Below are 26,261 nucleotides of genomic sequence, written 5' to 3'. Positions count from 1 at the left end.
AAGAGATAAATCCAAATGCATTTACAGCACAATGCATATTGTACATTATGTATTACTTCTGAGAATATCGTGACAGAAGATGACCAAATAATTAATAACCATTCATCTTTGGTAAAAGCCTTGCTTGGTAAACAGGTGTAATACTTGCAGTATGATGGATTTTATATTTAACAATACTCACTTCAAATCAAACTAATTATTTTGAGATTGACTATATTTACACGAAAAAAAATCGCAAAGTAATTTGAGCCCAAAATCTGAGCAATTGTCCCCATAACTATTCCAACACGAACTGATGACAGGAAAGGAGATTGCTAGAGTTAGCAATTTTCTCAGTCCTATTTGCCACAAATACTCTCTATTTTTGTCACATCTCATTTTATCAGCTGCTAAGGTATTCAGAAAATGCCCAGGAAGTTTTAAGCACTAACTGCAAACCACAATAAAACTGCATTAAAGAAGACACAGAATTGCAAATTTTCCATCCTCTTGCTTGAGACCTTAAAGTGTCCAACTGGTGTCTCAATTGGCTTGACTTTCACACAGGCTCGTAACGGATTATATCTCTGGGTTTAATGACTGAAAGACACCTTATGAATCTTAATTATAGGGTAATTTTCCACATCTATCTGTCTCCAACTGGTAATATGAATCAACAAATTCTGGAAACGTAGGTGCACGGATTCAGAGTTTTCTTCAAGCATTATTTCCTCACAATTTGTAGATCTGTTTTTCCAGTTCTAAGTTTCATTAATTAAAAGCAAAGGTTTCATTTTGAGAATTATTGCCAAAGAACTGCAAATCTGATTAATATTCAGAAAGTGCTTTTCTGTAGATTTAAAGTGGAGGAATTGTCAGCACATATTTAAACTCAGTCCTTCGATTATTCATATCCTATCTGGCCTCTGTAATGAAATTTACAGCCATAAAATTGAAAGTCTGAATATCTATATCAACAAGCAATGAGAAAAAAACCCAACATTTTTAAGAGTTAATTAAAAATACTTTGCAGTTATTTGCCTCTTTTGGGTTAACCTAGAAAATGTTAGCAAAGTATTGGGAAAATGTTATAAGTGGTGCAGAATTTTTCCAGTGAAACAGGAATGCATGTGCATGCTGTGGAATTTACCTGTTTTGTGCATGTACTCAGAAGTACTAATTACCGTAAAGAAGTAAATGATTGACATGTATAATTACCATTACAGAAATGCAAACACAGAATAATAAAAGAAAAAAAATCCTGACCTCATCTGAATGACAAAGTAAAGGCCATGCCTAACATAGCAAAGAATCATTAAATCAACAGCTTCATTTACTACAGTGCACTGGGCTGACTGAACAACCATTGACGGGCTTTACTGAACTTGAGAGGAACACATCCACAAAGGATCCTTCTTTTCATTGCAAATCTCTTGAAAAGTATGCACGCACAGATATTGGATAAAGACAGGTGAACCTGATTAATCAATGATGTCCTTGCCAGCAACATCCATATACCAAAAAATAATAAAAAGAATTAAATTTGGTTCCACTGCTAATCATGATGGAATCATTTTTTGATAAGACAGTCTATTGAAGTTAAGGATAACTTGCTTCATCTCCAGATCTGTCGGATTCAGGTAGTGAATGAGATCACCATGAGACCTGCTCCTTTCACTGTTTTTGCTCCCAAAAAGACAAGGTGCCTCACAAATGATCCTTCTCTGTTTTGATTGGTCACAAGACAGAGATTCCCTTGAGTCAGTGATATGGTCAACTTTTTAAGTATCTTTCTCTTCCTCACAATGATTTGCTATGAAGGAGCTCACATCAGAGGACATGCATCTGGAATCTGGTATTGGACATGCAAATAGTGTCAATTCGAATTGAATGAGTGTGAACAGAGCCTCAGTGTTAGACATGTTGGCCAAGAAGAGAGCACGGGTATGCTCAGATACAGCCAGTGGATTTGGAAGAGTTTGAAGAAACACCAATGAAGATTATGTACATTATGCCTCATGACAAACATTGCTTTTTTTCCCCAAAAATATACTTTGTTCACAATAATTTATTTATAAAACAAGAAAACAGTTCAAGACTTTTTACATTCATATATCAGTCATATCTATTCATTCTTATAATATACATTTTACAAGCATCATTATGACCACTGGCATCCTGTCATTTCTACAAATTGTCGTTAGACATACATTTTCCAGTAAAAAGTTTGTCTTTTTACACTCATAATGTCAGTCATATCTATACATTCTTATCAATGTACATTGTTACATTTGTTCTCTTCATACCCCATTTCTACCACTGTGGCATGTTGTTGATAGTCTCTCCCCGATTGGTTAAGGAGCTTCCCTTGATGCTATGAAATTGTGATTCAGCCAGGGAGGGGGTGGGTCAGAAGGATCCTTGTGATGACATTCCCTCTGATAGACTGCAAGGTTAAAGGTTCCATTATTGTCACATAATACGACATTTAGAATGTAGCATACATGAAATTCTTTAATTTTGCCTACTGTAAGGAAGGCAGAGAGTCTACACTTTGACCAGCGCTCCTCACAGAAATGAGGCCCCAGCAAGGAATGAATTTATGACCCCTGTTATGAGCCCAGAGGACCCCAAAACCCAGAAACAATAGATATTCACCAAGACAAATCGTTACTTAAATAAAAGTTGCTTTTAATAATCTTTAAACATGAAAATAGAATCAAACTTTAACTTATCACTATTGACTTACTTAACCTAACTTAATCTCCTTCTAATTCTAAGTGCACGTGTATGGAATGTGTGTGTAAGTTAAGAAAAGTTCTTTGGTTCACAGTCCAATCTCACTTCTCATTCCTCCAAGTTTGCTGGTTGCAGGAAATTCTTATACTGGGCACAGAATTTAACATGTATAAAGTTCATCAGGCTTTGGTGCTTGAAAGGTAAATGATTACCGCTCAGGAAGGTTCTTGTCAGATTTCAGAGAGAGTTTTTTTGTTCCAGGACATCCACAACTGATTCCTTTTTAATCAGCCATTCCAGTGTCTTGCTGTCGAAACTTTCCCCCTTCAGAGTTTTCCAGATGATAACCTCTTTCTTTCAGGTCATCTCTTATTCCAAGTGAAACATTAGACAGCCAGTCCAGTCCTCTCCTCTTGCATGAACAACAAGGGCTTTGACCAAGTTGTCTTCCAAATGGGACTTTCCACAACTTTGCCAGCTTGTCCTCTTCCTGTCCCAGCTGCTTCTGCTGGCTCTAACGCTGTTGAAGTAATCTGTCTCTCTCTCTCTCTCTCTCTGAGAGAAAGCCTGTTTGGCACTCTCTGCTTGCAAAACCACATGACCAACCTCTACTCCAGACAGAAGGCGGCTCCGGCAAGATCTTTCATGTGAAGTCTCTTGGGCACTCTCCAAAGCTCTTTCAAAAGCTGTGGAGCCGCTATGTCTAGCATTAGCAGAGCTCCAGTGTTTCAAATAATATGTTTTAAAGTGATTGTTTGTAACCTACTCTCACAAACCTTTCTCAATTTATCTCTCAAAAACATATGTATATACTCTGTCACACCCCTAGTTTACAAGACCAGTGCTCTAACCACTATTGAAACCTCAGTGATATCACACTCTCATTAGGGTTAGGGCAAGGTGACATCATCTATACACCTCACCCCTCACCCCAATATCTCCTTCAGAGAGATGAAGGCCATTCTTTCATTGTGGAGTACCACATTTCCCATGAGCTTCAGAATTTCAACTGTAGCTGTCTCACAAAATTGGTGTTATATTTTAGCTTGTCTGAAAATGAAGTGATATGAAACTAACTCCTGCTGAAGTGAGGGACATGCACAATTTACCTGAATGTGATTTGGACTCCAGGCCTTATGTGTGGATGAACACCACAAGAGTTCACTCTTTTTGAAATATTATGTACCCAAACTCCACAAAACCTGACAAGGAATCACAGAGCTTAATCTAAGAGGCAGCAAGTGGGAACAACATAAAGCATGTGGAACAGAGATGGGCTAAATGAAGGAATAATTAAGGCATGGTGCTATTGGGGAAGCAAGAGAAAAGAGTATTTGGAGATCAGAAATTGAGGAATTCAAAGATCTCAGTGATATGAAGAGCTATAGAGGTAATGGAGATAAGGAGAGAACCGTGGGACCACAGATTACAGAATAAAGATGAAAATGTTCAATCATGGATTTGATCAATTGGTAATGTAGGATAGTAACATGTCAATATCAACACATGACCTGGAGCTGAATAGAATGCTATGGGTCAGATGCTGATGGTTAGTCCCCTGGAACCATCCATTCCAGATCCCACTAATTACTTCATCCAAATGGAGAGGGCCAATCTCATTGGTTCTCCATATCCCAGAGGAAAGCAGTATCATGTGAATGTAAATAAACTTTAAATATTGAGAATGAAAAGAAGGTTTACAAAAAAATACATCAGAGTACATTTTCAATGTTTCTGTAATATGCTCTTTTTGCCTGATATTCATTGAAATCTATCAGGGAGTTGGAATCTGCATCAGATCAGTCTATGTGCAGGATTGTGAGATCCCATTTGCCAAAACAGTGCTGAAGAATCTCAGCTAGACAAGGAGCCACTGCTGGGTTCTAAACACATCTGTTGGATTTGGACTTGAACGTTTGATAAGTTTATGTGGAACTGCAGGAGATTTGGCACATTGCAAGTAGTACCAGCAAAACAAATAGAACACAAGAAGTTCATCTGAATGGCTATGCCATTCACCAAGATCATGGTTGATCTAACATGTTACCATATTCCAGCTCTACTACCATTTGATTCTTAACATCCAGAAATTTATCAATATCTGCTTTGAATGCAAAACTTAAAAAGTAATATTATTCTTTTTAATTTAGACACTAAACATTAACTCCATGGTCAGTAGAATGTTCTAACCTCATTGACATTATGTTCATGTCAGGCAATGTGAGTAGATTATGGAAATTTTAAAAAACAAGAAAGTGCTGAAAATATTTAGCAGGTTAATTCTGATAAATGCTTATTAACCTGAGGTATTAACAGTTCACTTTCATAGAAACTACCTGGTTGCTAGTATTTCCTGCATTTTCTGTTTTTATTTCAAATTTCTACTATCTGCAGGTATTCTTTTTTGTGTGTTTGTGTATAATCGTCATTTTAGCCAATTATGCTGTTGTCAGGAATGTTAAAATGAATCCACAAAAGAGTATTGTTAGCTTTGAAATACAAGGCTGATAGAATAGGAGGTGAGAATCAATATTGTGTTCTGCTTGAGCTACTGAATTGATCAATCATGGACATTTTTTTACTCTCTGTGTGTTTATCTCAAAATCTATTACAAAGCCAGTGGTGGGAAATACTTTTCAAGGAATAGAAACAGCCTGCTGCATTTTGTTGTAATTGGGGTAAAATATTGAACTATTGTTTACTCAAACACAGAAGTCTTACATTAAAACGTTACAATGCAAGGCTGACCAGAAGAAAGATTACTTCAAAAGATACCGATGTCGTAAAAAAAGTTACTTTATGCTTCAGGGGTAAGAAAGTCATTTGTCATCAGGTAATCGAATAATGTATTGCAACATTCAATTCTGCATTTCCATAAAAAAACCTTGCAACCATTGTAAAACATTTGATACTGCTTTATTGCAAAAATAAATTGTGTTAACCAATCCGAAAACACTCCTTGCCAGAATGAAGTCTATGAAAATCATCTTTAAAAATATTATGAATAACATAATTGTGACATGCTTGCTATTTTACTTAACAATGTCAGTCATATGAAATACTGTTAAAAGTGAGTCAGCAAGCTTTTTTTTAATCCAAAATCAGTTTGGATGCACAAATGAAAAATGTTGAATTTTGTAAAATTGAATATTGCAGAACTATTACTGTGTGGAAGGAGCCCATTCTATCTATTAATATCGTCAATGTAAGATATATCAATCACCCTTCCTCACCTCACAGCTTTGAAAATTATTTGCTTTCAAATATTTATCCAACTCTCATTTGAAGTCTAAAATAAAATCTGTCTCTATGACTACCCCTGCTAATGTGCTCAAGACCCTAACCATTTGCTCGGTTGAAAACATTTCCTCTTTTTTTTGGTTCCCTTGCTATTCACCTCCATTCTATGCTTGATCTCTCCTCAAATAAAGCAGCTTCTCTACCAACTCTGCCTAAATCATGCACGGATTAACGATTCTCTGTTCAAAGGAGAATACTCCAGCTTCTCCCGTCATTCTATAACGTGTCCCTCATTCCTGCAATTATTCTCACAAAATCTCCTCTGCATGCTTTCTAAGACATTTACATTTTTCTTAAAGTATGGCTCCCAGACGTAGACACATCAATTGTTGCTGTGCCAATGTTAGGTAGGCTCATCATTACCTCCTTGTTTTTGTACTTTAAATTTAAATTTAGATATACAGCACTGTAACAGGCCATTTCGGCCTATAACCCCTGGTCCTTGGAGACACAGTCCCAATTGGTGTCACTGCAACAGCATTTACATTAACCCCTCTGCTAAACATGCCAACCCAGATGTTTAAAATTGTAAAGTCCAGTTTTTAACCACTTTATCTGCTACTCAAGATGAGTACCGTTTTTTAATATTTTATTTTGGGAATTTTCTATCAAGATGTAGTCAAAATGAAGAACAATCAAAGAGAAAAACATCAATATCAATAATATTAAAAAATAATTCAAATATCGATCTGCATGTTGATTTTAAAGAAAGTGAGATAAACGTGATTCAATTATTATAAAGAAAGAAAAATTATAATACTACTACAAAAATGCAAATACAATGTCCATATAGAACCAAACGGAGAAAAAGATAATAGAGAGAAAGAAGAACAAAATAAGAGGAGCCCTCCCACCACCCCCAAGAAACAAAGAGAAAAGAAGAGAAAGTAAAAAAAGAGAAAGAATAAGAAAAAAGATAAACCCCAGATAAACCCCACCCCCCATCAAAGGACAAATAATCTGACTTTTTTTAGGTTCCTTGGCTCTGTGAGCACCTGGAGGAAGGGACAGGAAGGGGGAAATTGTTAAAGATTTGCCCTGATGTATCTTAGGTATGAATTGCATATTCTTGAAAATACATCATACCTGTTTCTGAGGATAACAGAGATTTTATCCAGGGGAGTACAATTATGCATTTCTATCTTCCAGCGGGCTAAACCTAGTTGGGAATCAGATTCCAAGAAACTGCTATGGACTTCCTGGACACTGCTAAAGTGAGCTTTAATGAATTTTAATTGATATATATCAGCAGCTCCATTTTAGGGGTTATGTCTTCTAAACTCCCCAATAAAAATCATTCATGTGCCTGAGAGGATCGAATTCCAGTATTTTCTTTCCAGAAGATTACCCAATTTTTCCAAGAAAGGCCTCACTTTAGGGCATGACCAGGTTGAATGAAAGAAAACACCTATTTCTTGACCACATCTGCTATTTCTGATATGAATTTATGTAAATTTTGTGGAGTAAAGTATAGCTAATGTGAGAAATTATATTGCACCAGCTGATACCTTACATTAATCATGTTAATCATGCTGTCCTAAGTTGGACCAGCAAAATGGATAAATTTCTATATCCCAATCTGATTTCCACATTTTCTTGATTTATCAAGCCCTTGTTTAAGGGTTCCTGCCTGAAGTAAGGAGTACATTTTTGAAATCATTTTTTTTGTGTTCCCCTTTCGAACCAGAGTCTCTATTTTGCTACACTGCGGTAAGGTTAGTGCTGGACCTAATTTGTCCCCTTAAATAAGATCTTAACTGAAGAAAGCAGAAAAAAAGATGTATTTAGAACTCCATATTTATTCCTAATTTGGCCAAATGTCATAAATTGTCCCTGTGCATAACAATCCTCAATACACTAGACCCCTCTCAGAAACCTAGAGTCTTAGATTTTATTCTCAATTGTTAAAGGAATTAACATATTTTGAACCAGGGTATTTAAAGTGAAATACCCCCCACCCCATCCCCAATAACACCATTAATTTTATTCCATATTGTAATTATATGCTTTAATAGGGGGGGTTCTTTAGGGCCAGATAATACTTTAGAATTCCATTTATATATAAGGTTTTCTGCTATCTCTCACCAACCTTATCCAATTCTAGTTTTGCCCATGATAACTTGTCTCTTCTGTCAAAGAAAGAAGTGACAAACTTCAATTGGGTTGCCCGAAAATATTTTTTTGAAATCCGGGGGCATTAATCCTCCCATTTAGGAGGACTACCCCTTAAAGGAAATGCTTGGGACCAGGTGTTTTTCAGTTATTGGGTTGTTTTTTGGATTTGGAACAATGGAACTAAGCAGCACAGTGGCATCAGCAGAAAACCTGTATCAGTGGTTAAACAACAACAAACAATGGCAGGCTTTTTGAGCGCCAACATGATGACACAAGTGTAAAATTCACATAAAATAATGTTTAGTATTTACCAAAAAAACACTTGATCTCTTCTTACAAAAGAAGACCACCTCCCTGATTACCTCCCCAGTGCTGCCACTAGGCCCCGACACCTCCCCACTGCTGCCACTAGTCCCAGACACCTCCCCACTTCCGCCGCCAGTTCCCGACACCTCCCCTCTTCTGCTGCCAGTTCCTGATTACAGTCCCTGCTCCTGCCCTGGAGCCCAAGATGCAGATGCCACACCCAATGTTGAGAATGGAGTCACCTTCACAAACTCCGGCTGCAGCTGGTGCTGAAGACTGGGACCAACGTCTATTTGGCATCTTCCTGGCCAGAAGCAAAGATTTTATTTTGTACCACAGAACTCTGGTTATTACAAAACAGGTGCCAACAGAGCATCACATGGGCAAGTCTGATGGTGATTTTTTTTTCAACTCGTGACATCCTGTCACCACTAAAAAACAATCGGTTTTTGGATCATTTTGGTTTTTGGATCTTTGGATAAGGGGTACTTGACCTGTACTTCACTTTTAATGAACCATTCACAAAATCCCATGACTCTCTTGATTCTTGTGTTTGTATTTAGTATCATTCACTATGGTTTATATTGCTGTTCTCATTTAGCCTCTCAGATGTAACACTTGCATTAAATTTCATGGAAGTGTTCAGTCATAGAGTTTTACAGCATATAACAAACCCTCAACTCCACCTTTTCCATAGAGACAAAATTTACTTCCCAAGCCCATCCAAGTTTATTGCTTTTAGCCAATATCCCTCAAAATCTTTCCTATCCATGTTTTTGTCTAAATGTCTTTTAATTGTACCAATTGTACTGCTCCCTCTGGCAACTCATTCCATCTACCTGCCACCCTCTGTGTGAAAAAGATGCTATTCAGGACTCGATTAAATCCTTCCCTACCAACTTCAATATATGGCCCCTACTTGTGAATCTATTTTCCTTATCTATGGTCTTTGTGATGTTATAAACTTCTATATGGTTCCCTCTCAACCTACTATACTCCAAGGAAAAAAGTCCAAAATTGTCCAGACTCCCATTTTATTCAAGCCTGTCAGTTGTCATTAAGCTGCAAAGGTTTTGCAATCTTTCCAGTTTAAAGGTAGCTTCTGGGTGACCAGAACTCCACGCAATACTCCAAGTGTGGCACTGACACATTGCACAGTCATAACCTCTATCTTCCCATCTCTCTACATATCCCACCAACCAGATTATATTCCTTTGAAGTCTCTTGCTGTATTCCTCACAGTACAGGACTCCTCCAAGTTTTCTGTGATCTGTAAATATAAAAAAAAGTGTCCTTTTTCACCCTAATTGACATTTTTTAAGAAAATCGTGGTCCTGTTGATGACTGCTAAGAATTCTACTGAGCATTTAGCTTCACTTTGAGAAACAAATTTCACCACTGCTATTCTATTTCCTGATACTTATCCAATTTTCTCAAAAGACGGGTACAGCCCCTTCTAATGAGCATCAATCTGGATAACAAACCTATTATGTTGCACTTTATTAAATGCCTTTCAAATCCATATACATCATATCAATTACACTGCCTTCTCTCTACTTCATCATAAATCTGTCAAATAATTTGATGCAATGTCCCTTTGATAAATTATGCTGGGTTTCTCCATTGACTCCCCCTCATCTAAATATGTATTAATTCTGTCCATAATTGTTTCCAGAGCTTTCCACATGACTGAGTTTAAACTTGCTAGGTTTATTCTGATGTTCTATCCGGGATGATTGATTTGTGTATTCAAAGATTCTGTTCTCAAGCACCTCTTTTGAAACTATGAATGTTTGGAAGATTGTGGCCAGGCCTCTTTCTCCTTTCCTTGGCAATCTTGGGTCCAATCCACATAGGTTTATCTTTATTTCTTAAAATAAGCTTACATTTGTTCTCCATAAGGAATTAAGATGAGAAAATAGTGTGTCCTGGTCAAAAAAAAAAATCAATAGCATTCAAGGTGTAAGTGTATATTGGAACTGAAATTGTCAAATATGTTTTGGCTTCAGTTATTGATAAATCTGCATTTCAGGCATTTCTTTTATTTATTTTCTGCAGTAATGCGACTTTAACTTCTGCTTCTTACAAATATTCAAATGTTCAGCTTAAATGATTGGGCTATTTCTGACTTTGACACTGACTTCAATCACACAGGAACAAATAAACACTAAATGAGAAGGTAATACCTAAGACCTTGATTGTCCTTGATCTTCATTCCAAATAAGACTGTTCAATTTTTTTTTCCATCTCGATGCCTGCACAACTGGACCATATATACACATTTCCTGCTGACAGAATCATTTGTAAGGCAAGCACAACTGTCTCCCATTCTGTGAGGTCAAAAGTTAACAACTATATTGTATTTTGAATTTACAAATGGTTTTTAAGATAGATCTGGGAAACTCTGTAGCTCCAAAGGCCAGTACTTGAAGGTTACATCCATGGGAGCTATTGCAAATGCATGATGTGTGGAATGAATAATTTTAAAGTATAATAGAGAAATTGATTTATAAGAGAAAAACAAAATGTTTGATTTCCTTTGATACATTTACTTTGGTCCATTACATTCAACAAAAGGACAATATTCCTTTTAATTAAATATTACTCTCAAGCACCATTTTAACTCTTTTTTAAACAGAAATGATGGACAGAACTTTTAGGTCTGTTTAAATTGCAGCATTTATTTTTAATTAAATTAATTGAATTTGTAATGTAAGGCTTTGTGAGTAATCTGAACTTTTTTATCAATTGAAATAACCTTTTCTTTCTGGCACTGAATACAATATTTTAACCCTGAGAGAACTCAAAGATGTTTTAGAATTTCATCAAAATTATTGCTAATACTTTGGCCAGAAAATTCACAATACAATGTAGATTATTAATATTTATATTCCACATTATTTCTCTGATAATTCCCAAGAAGGACTTTTTCTCAAAATGTGGAATGAAAGTAAGTTGTATTTTTTTCTTTTGGGTTAAATTTCAATTTGTACAACAATTTAATGTATGTCTCAGAAACGGTCAGCAGATAAATATTCTGATCATTGGGTTCCTCTGACTTCTCATCTTCATGCTACTTCTGGGCAGCAAGGCATCTCTTCCACGTGGACTCTGATCACATGCTCACTCACATCTTTTCCCACTTTTCAAATGCTCCATGTCCTGAATCAGTAGAACCCACCAAAAAGATGCTGAGAAGACCAGAGCCATTGTTTCAGGTTTCCTCTCCAAACTCTAGCTCAATGCCCTCCGCATCCTAGGAGCAATTGTAGTGTGTGCAACTTACGTGGAACATTTGTTTATTTTAAGATTTGCACCATGTAATCTCCACCATCACTAAGACTACCTATTTGGCCCTCTATTAAATTTGCTTTAACTCTCACATGAAAAAAATGAACCCTCATCCATATCTTTGTTTCCACTTGATTTTTTTCCCCCCAATTAATTTCTGGATAGCCAGTTAAATTCTATTTTTTGTGAATTTGGAGTCATCCAAAACACTGCTACCTGTCTTCTAATATGCACCAAGTTCTGCTTCAATCATTGCCACTCTGCGTGTTGATCTGCACAGCATCTCACTTTTAAAATTTTAACATTACAAATTAAAATTTTCAATTTTCAGCAACATCTATGGTGTCATCTCTCCATTTTTGCAATTGCATCCAGCCTTTAACCTCCTGGGATATTTGTACTTTTCTAATCCACAATTACAATTGTGTCTTCAGCTCCCATGGCCCCAAATTTTGAATCCACATTAGTTGCTTGAATAGGTTCTTCTCTCTGATCTTTCATCCTAGATCTTATTTCTTAGATTTGAAGATTTAGACTGCAGGTCACCCCTCTATCATATATGAAGAAACTCTGACCCTCTAGATCAGGGGTGTCAAACTCAAATTCACAGAGGGCCAAAATTAAAAATGTGGACTAAGTCGAGGGCCGAACTAAATATTTATTGAAAATTTTCAACAACATCTGTATGTTTTTTCTTCTTTCAACATATGTAATGTTAAACTTTAGGATATAACTTTAGGAGGATAATGTTACAGGTCATGAGTAGGTAGCTCAAGTTTACCCTTTGCTTGACCTGAGGGAAACATATTTGGTCCCTGTGGAGATGTAGTCAGCATTCACAGGCTGTGTCCATTTTGGCCTGCATCAGGACTCAGCATTTCCTGCTCACTCCTCAGGCTCTAGGCCTCGACCCACCATCCCTCTACCTGACCAGTCCTTTACCCAACCTCTACTCACCCCTCACTCCACTCACTCTGCCTCTACCCACCCCATCCTATACACGCCCCTCTACTGCCTCTCCCCTCAACCTGTTCCTCCCTCAACCTGTTCCTCCCTCTAATCACTCCTCCCCTACTCGCCTTGCCCCTCCCCTTTTACCTCTTCCCTATCCACCCCTCCTTCTACTCATCCCTCCCTCTAACTGCCCCTCGCACCACCATAACTTCCCCTGCCCATTACTCCTCACCTACACCCTCTGCCCACCCCTGCTTACTCACCCACTCAGGCCCAGCACGCTGCCGATCAGCCTTTGCGGACAGCCACCATCTCTCTCTTCACGTGCAGGGCCAAACCAGCCGTCCCTGGGATCCGCGCGGGTGCAAGCGCTGAAGGCCGTGGCGACTGGGAGAAGTGCACTTGCACTGTGGAAGGGCTGTCCGGTGCCAGTCGCGCGGGGCTCGTGCTGCCCGGGGGCCGTGCGCAGCCTGCCATGCCCGTCACGCCGACAGGAAATCACAGGCGCTCGCCCATCCGCCGCACCGCTCGACAGGTGGGAGAAGTGACTGGTTGTGCGGGGAGCCTTCCAACTGGCTTGCCGGCTGATGACATCGACAGACTTCTCGTGTTACAATTTCTCGTGTTACAATGGGGAAGGATGTGCAATGAAGGGGGAGGATGGAGGGGGTGACATTACCAAAAAACAGCATCAGCTCTCGCTGCAGGGCGGGCCACCTCTAATACATTTTTGAAATGATCTTGCGGGCCAAATATAATTATATCGCGGGCCAAATTTGGCCCGCGGGCCAGAGTTTGACATGTGTGCTCTAGATTAAAGCCATTGCTACTCTATGAGCCAGAGTCTGCTGGGAAATGCCAACAGCTCCAAACAGAATGTGTGCAAGGACCACCAGTTCAATTCTCATACAAAAGTTTCAAGCTTGCATAAAGCTTGTACAGTCAAAAGATACATACTGTTAATTTTAAGATGCATTTTATTTCTTGTTCAGCATGTTAATCTTTCTTGATGGATCAAATGCTTGAAACTGGCATTCTTTCCGTTGTTCATTGGTTCAACAGCTTTTAGCTTGTGTACTGGGGATACACTGCTCATTAGGTGATCAGTTTATGGGTACATGGAAAAATTGCATTCATAAAGTACCTTGAACTTAATCAACCAAAATAAAAAGAAATCAGCCAGATATTGAAGCAAGAAAATATATCAAATTGGAGAATGCAGCTAAATTAACTCAAATCACCTTTTTCTGTAAAGTTTTTCACTTTCCTTACACCACTTTGCAGTAATAGCATATGTCTTTATGTGGTCTATAAATGTCAATGGTTGAGTTAAAGTAATAATGTGTCTTTCTCTATTTTACAGTACTTATGATTGCTGTGAAGTTTAATCTTGGTAAATGTGATGTCAGTAATACTAGCAGATTATGTCTGCAGGTTACTTTGATTTATGGCACAGCTGTAGTCTGCGTATTCAGTTCATTGTGGTTTCATGGGTCTGAAATTGATTGAAAGATACAAATCATCAAAGTCTAAATCCACAAATATTATTTAAAGTTGAATGGTAACAGCCTCTTCTGGCTTTAAGAGATGTACAGCTTTATTGAGAGAGATTTGATCACGTGTTTCAATTAGCATTACCTTTAAATTGCTTGACATGTGGTTGATTTACAATGATATTTTGTCCAATTATCTCTATTGATCTTTTTTATGCAGCTGATCGAGATTTTGTGAAAAAATATCTCCATTTCAAAATTGTAATGTCCCACTTGATGCCATTTTATTATCAAATATTGTGCAGAATGCTGGTTTATTTACTTGAATTTGTTTGATCTTCGAAGCACATCTTTGAATCAATAAACCCATGTTATAAATTGTGCTGGTTCTCATTGATATCTTCTGGAGGTGAAATTTAAGACTGAAAGTTTGAGAGTTTGGTGCAGATTGAAATTGAGTGAAAAGATTGTGATCATTCACTTCTTAAATTGATCAATATTTTACATTTTCTATGTTTGGAAATTCAAGTGCAATGTGAAGACCTGGGCATGTTTGTGGTGGTTTAACACAGTAATTTCCATGATTACCATATCCCACTTTGGTGTTGTATGTACTTTGCTCATTCTATTTAATGAGTATTCCTACTTCTCAGTTGAAAATTTCCCTGAAGTAAAAAATCTCTTCCTGAACAAGGTTTGAGTTTGGACTTGAAAGAAAGGAATAAAGAGACAGATGTGAGATCCATTTTGCCTTTTAACTGTTTGGACCTATTTCCAATATTGGCCATTCCACACTGCAAATGAATAAAAATAATAACAGAGATATAAATGAAGCAAAATTTGACAAACATTTTGGATATTTTTGATAACATAAATATATTTGGGAAGCAAATTTTTGGTCAGAAATATTTAATGGATCTTGTGGAAGTTAATCAAACTGTTTGCATGAAAATGAGTTTGACTGGTGGCTGACATTTGAATTTACTAAAGTTGAGTTATTTCCCACAATATCAAAGAAAACTCACTTCAAGATAGGGCCTGATCTAGGCCAACATGCCTTTAATGCTATAGAACAGATAATTCTAAAAAAAACTTAGAAGGTCAGTTTGCATCTGTGGACTTCATTTTAGGCCTGGAACTCTTCATTAGAACAGATAGCAAAAAATGGGGCAAATCAAAGAGTGGAACAGGGAATTTCTCTAAAAGACTGAACTACTGAGATTCTGATTATCCTCTAACCTATTGTGGTAATGTATCACTTTGATTCCATGAAAGTGGCTTCTAATTAATGACTTATTGTGGCAACATCTGCATGGGAGTCTCCTTGACTATTCATGCTGAAGCTGCTATGGATAGCAATCAAAGGCTACGTTAACCAGTTTATCTGAAGTCCAGGAAGCTGGTGTATTTCAGTATGTTTAAATAATTAAATTCACCCCCCTCATCAAATTATGCTTAAAATTAGAAAATAAATTAAGTAATGCTGTAATATACTGATCTTACAGTTAATATATCAGGTTTATAATTTGGTTAGGAAAAAACTGTTTCTTGAACCATTCATTTCTGATTTGGCATGCTAAGGGTGTTAAAGAGCAATTCCAGTATGACATGCATTAATTTCTTTCCTTTTAATTTCAACAATGGAAGAAGCTGCTGTGGCTTTATGCATTCAGAACATTTTAATTTTAAGTTAGAGAAACAGTACAGAAAGAGGCCTTTCAGCTCCATTAGCCTGCACCACCCAATTACACATGTGACCAAGGTGGAAGGACACTGGAGCACCCGAGGAGAATGTACAGACTTCTTACAGTCAGTGCTGGATTGGAATCCGGGTCACTGGCAGTATGAGTGTTGCATTAGGCATTAAAAAAATAAATGAACCCATTATAATCCTGTTCCCTGTATTTCAATAAGATTTGCTAATGAACAACAATGAACCACCAGTGATTTGATTAAGACTAGTATCATTTTCATTTTTCACCACTTAACCTGCTGACCAGGTTAAGTGGTGAAAAATGGAAATGGAAATAATACCCGTCTTAATCAAAAACTATTTTCAATGCCTGAAGTTTGCATAAAAGAAGATTGTGGATACAGAAAGGTAGTCAACACATCTGTAGAACATTGTATCAGCCGCTCCTACTTAATAGTACCATTGATAATTCCTATCAATTTTTTGATGGAGGTGTTTCCATGTTTTTGATTGCTAACATATGCAATGCTTATTTCTATGTAACAGCTGTGATTTGAAAAGAATGTTCAAGATATATCCTCCACATTATCCTCCAAAACTCCTGCTAACTTCAGCGTGATCCCACTACAAGCCACATCTTACCTTCTCCACCCATATCCACTTATTGCAGATATAAGTCTCTCCAAAACTGCCTAGTCCACTCATCCCTCTCCACCCAAATTTCTACCCCTTAGGCACTTCCTGCTGTAACTGCAGAAAGTCTAAAACTTGTCCCAATATCTCCCAACCCCCCACCCCCTGCCCACCCAACCTTTGTTAGCTCAAAAGGTTGGCTATTTTTAACCATCTTAGTGAAGGAGAAGTTGATTGCAAGACAGACAAATATCCTGACACATTCTTTAATTCAAAGGAAACAAATACTTTTGGTCCATATTTCTCTCATGCATGTTTTACGGACAGAATTTGCAATCAAAGGTAAACTAATTATATTTAACATGGACCTTGCAAATATGCATTTACCTGACGTTATCCTACCAGAAGGATCTATGAAGGTAAATTGATTGACTATTTATAGTGAAGCTCCACATACACATGGACAAAGGAAACCGTGTCTAAGCCAGTCTTATTTTCAAAATTTTTCATGCTCAGCCAGCTAAGTCATGATCTTGATTTTGTTACAATTGTCAGGAACAATGTGTTGCAGGTTTTATGTTCTACAATAGTGTTTTGTATGTGGGAATATACTCTAATATCCAATCACTAAATGCAATGAGGCTCTTTCTGTCCACTACTTTCACCCTACTAAAGAGTGCCATGTCCAGTCCTCAAAGAGCAATCCGTTGATTTCTTAACTCCAAATACTGCTGTCGTCTTGTAGAGCACTGAAATTGTTCCTTTGGCCCACCACTTTCATGTTGACCTTTTTATCTCTATACTAATCCCATTTGTCTGTAGAATATCTAAAGTTCTCATTTAGATGACACTTCTGACAGATCTAGTCTTTTCTTCCCAGTTTCAATGAAGGATCCTTGAACTGAGATATTAACCTTCATATTCCACATATATTGTCTGGTCAGTTGAGTGTTTTCAGCATTTTCTATTTTTATTTCATATTTCCAGCATTGCAGTTTTATTTTATTTTTATATTTACACTTATCCTCTGTAACCAATCTTCTTCAAATGAATAGACTTGCTATTTAACCTGACAGAGGTTTAGTAGGCCCCCTATTTTATATGCTCAGAAACTGCAGCAAATTCATCCTCCACTGCATGTTGTTGCCAAACCACAGCAATCAATGGCCACTGAGATGTAGATTTCTGTATTTGTGTTGTGGGGAAAAAAAAGTGATGGGGAGAAGAGGAAAGCTTGGTTATTGGGGATTCGATAGTGAGGCGAAGCGATAGGAGGTTCTGTGAACAAGATCAAGACTACCAGATGGTATGCTGACTTTCAGGTGTCAGGGTCTGGGATGACTCAGATTATGTACCCTGAAGTGGGAGGGTGAGCAGCCAGATGCTGTGGTCCACGTTGGTACCAATTACATAAAGTAGGAGTAGGGATGAGATCCCGACAAGGGAATATAGGGACCTCAAGAGTGGTAATCTCAGTGCAGAGGGAAGAAATCATATATGTGGATTTTTGGGATCTCTTCTGAGGAAGATATAACTTGCACAAAAAGGACAGGCTGCACCTCAACTAGAGGTGGGGGGGAAATATCCAGATGGGCAAGTTTGCTGAAGCTGTTGGAGAGAGTTTAAACCGGTTTGGTAAGAGATGGGAATGAGAATGTGAGAGCAGAGAGTGGAAAGGATGATGCAACATGTGAGGAAGGACAGGCAGGAGGGTAGTCAGTTGGAGGGTTTGAAATGTTCATCTGGTCACCTCATTACAGGAAGAATGTTGGAGATGTGAAAAGGGTACAGGGGAGATTTAATGGGATGTTGCCTGGATTGGAGAATATCTCTTATGAGAAAAGTTATCAGAGTTTGGGCTTTCCTCTTGGAACGAAGAAGGTTGAGAGGTGACAGTAGAGATCTACAAGATTCTGAGAGGCATAGATAAAGAAGACAGTCAGCACCTTTTTCTCAGGGAGGGTGTAGCAAACACCACAGAACATCTGTACAAAGTGAAAGGAGGAAAGTTTAGAGTAGACATCAGGGTTAAGACTTTTGCATAGAGATTTATTGTGCCTGAAATGCATTGCCAGAGGTTCTGGTGAAGGATGGAACAATTGGGGCATTTAAGAGACTCTTAGGCACATGGGTGAAAGAAAAATAGAGGATTATGAGTTAAAGAGGATTTAGATTTTTGGGGGGGTAGGTTTCTGTAGATCAGCACAACATTGTGGGCTGGAGAGCCTGTGCTGTGCTGTAATATTCTGGTTAGGACTTTATTCCCTGGAGTGCAGATGAAGGAGGGAAAATTTGATAGAGGTATACAAATGATGATGGGTAGAGATAAAATAAATGCAAGCAGGCTTTTTCCACTGAGGTTAGGTGAGATCCAAAGGACATGGATTCAGGGGAAAGTGAGGTGGTGGAGCATCTTCACATGGAGAATTGTAAGAGTATGGAACAAACTGCCAGCTGAAGTGGTGAATATGGGCTCAATTATGATATTTAAGAAAAATTTAGACAGATACATAGATGGGAGAGGTATGGAAGGATATTGAATGGGTGCAGGTTAGTGGAACTAGGTAGAATATTTCAGCACAGACTGGAAGGGCCTGTTTCTGTGCTGTAGTGTTCTATGGAAATGTCTGAATTTTCATGCCATTTGGTATCTTACAGGAAAATGGCCTCAATTGTATTATTGAAGCAAATCCATAGAAGTTGTTCAAACTCATACTTTTAGTATACAATTTAATTTTATAACTGTCAGCAAAGAATAACTAACCCATACAATATTTTTTTTTATGATTTAAAATACTCAACAAAAAATTTAGCAAGCACTCCTCACAAGACGTAGAAAACTGACAGCCAAGATCACGTCAGGATTATATGCCTCGTCACATCATGGCAAAGAGTAGACCTGAATTTATATCACAGCACTGATATTTTTTTCTAAATTATCTTCTGATATATCCAATGTTCCATTTGTTTTATTGCAGGGGAAATAACTGCAGTGCCAATGTTCAGTTTCCTGGAATGATGAAATCAGAAATATATTGTTTCCAGTGAAATTTTGGGATATGTATACTCTGGATATGTTTGATTTGGGGATAACGCATTTCCATAATTATAAGCCGACTGTACTTCTTGCCAAAGCCACTAATAATTTGTGCTGAAAGGATTATAGGTATTATAAATATGAAGGCAGTTGTACAGAATTCAATAAAAATTTATAGGATCCAAACCCATTTCTTTAGAATCCAATCTCAGATATAGTTGTTGTATTGTATATCTTTGCAATGCTAACCTGCAATTGCACTGTCACAGATGTGTCTCTGTATGGATAACTCACAGCAGAGACAGGTAGAATATCCTGGACTGCTGTTGATCAGATTTAATGGGTCTAGATTATCTATATTATTGTAATGTACTCTTGTATACGACGATACTACTGATACTGTTACTGAATTCTGATAAAAGATCAAAGTTCAAGGTTCAAATTTATTGTCAGAGCCTGGCAGAATTTCTGCTTACTGATTTTGCAAAAATAAAACTGTGCTAAAGAAAAGATATGTATACAAAGGAAAGAAAGGTAAACAAGAAGGCAGTGTAAAACTGTGCAATAAGCAAAATAAATATTTAATAATAAATACAGTAAACCCCTTGGTGTCCAGAATTCAAGCAATTGTCAGCCTCAAGCACCCAGCAAAAAAATTGAGGAAAATAAATTTTAAAAATAAATAAGAACAAAATAACATTTTAAAATATGTAAGTTTAAAATTGAAAATTTTAAAAATTCGCTGAATTGATAAATTAACCTTTGGTGAAGATGGGGGCAAATATTCAGCTGGTGGAGTGTCTTGGTCATGCTTTGCTCATACCAGCTGTTTGAATAAAGTTGTGTTTGAATAAAATGGCACTGCCATTGGAATGACTCTCTTAAAGTGTCTCCTGATCATTGCTTATGAGTTGCCCCAGTCAGAGGCTTTATTTGCAAACTTGTGGGAGGGGACAAGGTTAAATACCTATAATGTTGTTAGTCTTTCAGGCAGGTCCGTGGAGAGGGAGGAACCTGTATAGGCAACCACATTTAAATTTTTTCAAAGAATATGTTTTCAAAGAAAATGCCTTAAGGTTTATGCAAGTGAGGTTTGTTCAGTGCAAGTGCAGTATTATATTTCAGTCTTTTGTCTTTTAAACTGTTTATTTTTAATCCATATCTATTAGTAAGGTACTGTAAGAGTAAGATTCAAGCAATCAGAAAATATACTTATCCAGCACCTACTAATCCCTACAGGTGCCAGTTACCAGGGATTTACAGCAATGTGCAAAGTGTCCTTAAATGAGTCTCAAATTGTGTTTGTGTTTAGGAGTCTGATGGTGGAGGGGTAGCAACTGTTCCTGAATCTTTCCTGATTGCAACAGTGTAAAAAGAGCGTGTCCTGGGGATGTGGATCCTTGATGATTACTGTTGCTCTCTGATGGCAGTGTTCCATGTAGATTTTCTTGATGGTGGGGAGAGTTTTGCCTGTGAAGTACTGGGATCTGTCCATTATGTTTTGCAAGGCTTTCTGCTCAAAGATGTTGATGTCTAACCCCCTTCACCCCCATTCCAGGCCATATGCACACTTAAACTTTTTTGAATTTGTATATTTTAAAGTAATAATTCATCTTTTGTGTATGTGAATAAGCTTTTGTTCATGATGTCTTGAAACATTAAGCTAAATATAATGTGAATAATAAAGAAAGAAAACTTAACCGTAGTGAGGAACAACAGTGAGATAGCTAGTTATGCTGCAGACATTGAAGAATTGAGAATTGGGATGAAAGGCTGAATGCAGTTGGAAGACCAGCGTTAGAATAAAACTGCGGTTGAGTCCGAATTCAAGGAAAATGGTGAAGATGGGTTTTCTGAGTGAAGCAGGCTTAATGATGGCTAAATGTGCCAGGTGAAATTTTAGACACTTTAATTCAAGGAAGTTGACCTTTGAAAGCCAGTGAGAGGCTCAATTCAAAATAAAACAAAATATTTTAGTAACATGGTGAATGATTTCTTGAGGATGCATCAGGGATCAAAATAGAAATTGAGAAATATTGTCACTTCATTTCCTTATTTCAAATTACAGTAAAACCCTTGGTATCCAGCACTTATGGGGATTGATAGATGATGGATGAGTGAATTTTTTGGTTGCTTGAATTTGTGTGGATTGATGACCTAAAGGCAAGGAATGCCAATTTTAGATCCATATTGTTTTTACCTAATTATTTTCCTCAATTTTTTTTTGCTGGTTGCTATCATGTTGGGAAGAGTATCGGTTTGGTGGATTCACAGAGAGATTAGTCTGGACACGAGTGTTACAATCACATGCAACTTTAATTAACAAATGGGAGCACAAATGGGGAGAGTGTTAAATGGTACTTGATAACTATTTCACTAAGCAATGATATAGACATTCACCTTGGACCTAGATTTGACTCTGACAATAGTGAACCTATACTTAACATGCTCGCATACTTGAGTACACACACTACAAGTAGGGACTCTTACACACATCCATTTGGTTACCTTACCAACAGGAGTGAGGCTCTCTATCGCAATACTACAGATCAGCTTCAGTGTCATGCTCATCTTACCCGCAACACTTCCAGTGATGTCCACAGTAGCGATCTGGCATGGGGTGATGTCCAGGGCTTGGACCATGAGGCAGAGAGAAAGAATATGCTATATGCAGTGCTAATCTGTGCTTCTAGCCAATAATGACCCTAAGTGATTTAAATTAACCCTCGGCAAGGTACGCACTAATGGGTGTCCGGAGTCCAAACTTGATTGACAGGTGATGTGACTTTGAATAAGTTTCAGACAAGGAGGACACGTGACCACCCACTATTCACACATTCGAGACAGTCAGAGAGGATATGTTTCCTCCACTTACAACAGTTGCTTGAGGCTACAGTTGCTTGAATTCCAGGGGGTTTGCTGTATTTGTTAATAACTTTCTCAAAGGAGTGAATGTACTTCTGCTCTAATAAAGGAGAAAGTATTTGTTAAATACCAACAAACTATCAAGGCTGATTTCATCTGGCAGCATAAGATGCCTTGCACTGCTCAACCTTGGTGTATGATTCAAGTTATTTTCCTGCTAAATGGCAGTTTGTAACTGTCACATAAACAGTGGAGAATAAATCATTATTTAAGATAAAGTAATTTTGCATAAAAATTCAACTCTCAATGTATAGAGGTTGTATTGATTAAAAATTGTGCATATTACATACAAAGTTAGAAATAGGTTGGAAAGTATGCACTGCTACTTCATTTACTTAAAATGATATGGACGTCATATTGATTCGTTTTTTACTCAATGTAAAATTGATTGAGCCGACCTGTAAATCGTATTTTTATGCAGGGCTAATTGGTCTCAGTGAGCATTTTAGGTTAAAATTGTAAAGACACAGTCTATTTCTTTTAAATTAAACTAAACTATATTTTTTTGCCCTCAGGTGCTTTGAAAATACTTTTAAGTTTTCTTAGTTTCCAATTGTAGATCCACTGTACTCCTTATGTTTGAAAGCATTCTGTATCTTAAACTCCAGCAGATCTGTAGCTTCAGGCTTTTTTTTGCATTTCAAGTTTTTTTTCAACTGAAAGATATTCAAAATATTCTTGTTATAAATTATAATGGACAGTAGATTGCTACACTTTTTTTGAAAATTGCGAGCAACTATAAAACCATGTAAAATAAATTTGCCATCTAATTATACTTCAAGTGATAAGTGCTACAATGATATTTAAATATTTTAATCACAAATATTTGAACGGATCTTAAATATTGACTAATTTTGAAAATTATGTGGCAATTTAAAATCAACCATTATTATTTGGATATAATGTACAGTAAGTTATATGCAATTATTTTTCCTCCACAGAGCACAGATGATCTATTGGTTGCATCGGCCGAATGTCCGAGTGATGATGAGGACATTGATGAATGTGAGCCAAGCTCAGGTGGGTTAGGTTAGTCCATTTTTATTACTATTTGGTGTTTTTGTGATTGTGTGTTTGCATGCTTTGTTTTTCTTCTTGATCAATGGAAGAGGTTTTTATTGTTTAGTCACTCCAGGCAGATAAAGCACTTGTTGGCCTACAGATTGCTTATTTATAGTAGCTAAAGGAATTATTCAGTGGAGTCCTTAAATGTAATCATTATTGTGGCCTCTCTGTCAATCAGGCTGGCCAGTGCTGTCAACCAATACATTGAGTGCAAAACAAGATTGTCAGTAGGACATGAGCATTGTCCATTTAATCAGCTATGTATGAGCACATTTCATCTGTACTGAGATCATTTGCAAATAATTTCTTGGAAAATATAGCAAATGAAACTTCTCACAAAATTCAAGTTACTCCCAATGAATAAAAAAGATGCTTAGAAATTCTTCACCAGTCAGATGAGCAGTTCTCACTTTATCTTGTACTCTGCTTCTGAAATTTCATTCCTTTGACTTTTTGAAGCTGGAGTGTGTTGCTAAGCTCTACTGACCCGATGCGAATGTCTCGGTAGATGTATTTGCTGCAGCAAAATACAATGAAATGAGGATAATTCCATTCATTGAGGAATGCATTGTCATCTCCATTTGAAGGGGTGATGAGGTCTCCACATGGAGTGAAAAACACTGTGCTTAAACTCACAAACCTTAACAATACAATAAGCCTGGAAGTACTCTTGTGTATTTCTAAATGTACATAGCTCAATAGTCATAAACACATACTTTTACCATTAAATATATACCTAATCATTCTGGAACTTAATTATGGCCTAAAACAAATATCTTACTCTTTTAATGAATACATAGTTATTGAAAGATGTATCCTAGTCCCTAAATTGAAGAAGTCATGGGCTGATCAAAAGAATTAAATAGCGATGTATTGTGTTAGCCTCTACGTATATTTCAATTGAAATATAAGTCAATGTAGCAAAATATAGTTGCAAAAGAAAAGTAAATGGTAATAAATGGACACATCTTTTTATCCCCTGGTCCACCTTCATTTCCATTGGATTATTAGTGAATATTGCATGTCCATTAACTTCTACCTATTTGAGACCCACTGTCTAGGAGAATTTTGATCTGAATTCTGTGGATCTTCCAGCCTGACTATTCATTTTCTAATCACTCCAAATGGAAAATTAATATGATATGAGAGTTCATTGTGATACACCTAAATGCAATTTATAGATGCACTAACAATTTTACTTGCTGCAACTACATGGGTAGGAGATACACCAACAAGAGTAGTATAAATTATCAATGTGCCATGAGACAAACAAAAGATAATAAATATAAAACAGTTAAATATTCACAGTCGCAGTGAGTGCAAAAGAAAAGTGAGTTCTAATTGATTGTCCCAGAGTAGTTTATTGTTAGGGGTGTATGAGGTGGTTCACGAGCCTAATAGCTGTGGTAAATTAAACTTTTCTTAAACAAAGAGGTGCTGAACCTCTGGCTTCTGGACCTTCTGCCTAAAGGTAGAAACGTGGAAGATTGACATAATTTTTATCCATTATCTTCTCTGCTCTTCAAGAATCTTCGACAACTTTTTTTTCCATTTTTTAAACATAGATAGACATGTTTATAAACCCCATCCCCTTACTATAATTACATAGCCAGAGAGAAGAAAAAAAGAAAAAGTAATTTGTTCCTCGAGTTAAATAGAAAAGTACTACAGTTTAGGATTTCTATTATGTCTAAAGGTTATGTAAAAGATTCAAGAATGGTCCCCACAACTTTTGAAACCTTAGATATGAGTTACCAATTGAATAACGAACCTTTTCTAAGTTTAGACAGGACATAATGTTCCTTAACTACTGAGCATGGTTAGGCAGGGCAGCATCCTTCCATCTAAACAGTATCACATGCCTGGCTACGAGAGAGGTGCAAGACAGAACTCGACATATGCTTGGAGTTAAAAGAACCTCATCCTCTCCTGTTGTCACTAAAAGAGCAACCAAAGGATTTGGCTCCAGATATAAATTAAGGATTAAGGTTAAAGTTTGAAATACATCTCTCCAATATCCTTCAAGACTAGGGCACGACCAAAACATATGGATTAGAGAAGCCTCTCCCTTCTTACATTTATCATGGCAAGGGTCTACATCAAAATAAACACGATATGTAAACTTTAGACATATGACCCCTGTGTACAATGTTAATTTGTAACAGACAAGGACATGCGCATAAAGATGTGGTATTATCCAACTTAAAAATTGAATCCCAAACCTCATCAGATATTGAAAGGTTTATATCCTTTTCTCAGGCATTTTTAATTTTAACTAAGAGAGCATGTCTTAAACCTACCAACTTATCATAAATAATGGATATTAGACCTTTAAAAGAAAGTTGTAAACTAAAAAAAAATATCAATAATGTTCGCATCAAGTGCCCTAGGAAATTTAGGAATCTGAGATTGAAGAAAATGTCTGATTTGCAAATATTTGAAAAAAGATGGTATTTGGTAAGTTGAACTTTTCAGAAAGCTATTCAAATTATGCAAAATAAAAAGATCTTTGAAACATTCGATACCCAATCTATGCCAATCATGAAAAGCAAAATTGTTTATAGAGGGTTGAAAAATCCTTTCTGCTCTTCAAGAATCTGACAAATGTTTAATTTGCATGATAACGAGCCCTTCCAGCCAACAAGCCCACGCTGCCCAGATGCACCCATGTGACTAATTAATGACTTAACCCTATACTTCCTTGGAATGCTGCTGTGTTGACATCAGATTA

General features: G+C 37.1%; 1 protein-coding gene across 17 annotated transcripts in view; it reads left to right on the top strand.

Annotated features, from left to right (window-relative positions):
• Positions 1-26,261, top strand: part of nrxn1a (neurexin 1a) — a 1,705,359-nt gene that overhangs the window by 1,646,036 nt on the left and 33,062 nt on the right. For 13 of the 17 annotated variants that reach the window (XM_069931396.1, XM_069931400.1, XM_069931399.1 and 10 more), the window contains one exon: positions 23,407-23,494. In XM_069931396.1, the coding sequence (XP_069787497.1) occupies positions 23,407-23,494 (88 nt within the window). The remainder of the gene's footprint in view (positions 1-23,406; positions 23,495-26,261) is intronic. The other 4 variants (XM_069931397.1, XM_069931394.1, XM_069931390.1 and 1 more) reach the window with 1 other exon arrangement.

The sequence above is a fragment of the Narcine bancroftii genome, chromosome 4 (genome assembly GCF_036971445.1).
Source record: "Narcine bancroftii isolate sNarBan1 chromosome 4, sNarBan1.hap1, whole genome shotgun sequence".
Taxonomy (NCBI): domain Eukaryota; kingdom Metazoa; phylum Chordata; class Chondrichthyes; order Torpediniformes; family Narcinidae; genus Narcine; species Narcine bancroftii.
Note: the sequence above shows the minus strand (reverse complement) of the source record. Positions and strands in the feature narration are given on the sequence as shown.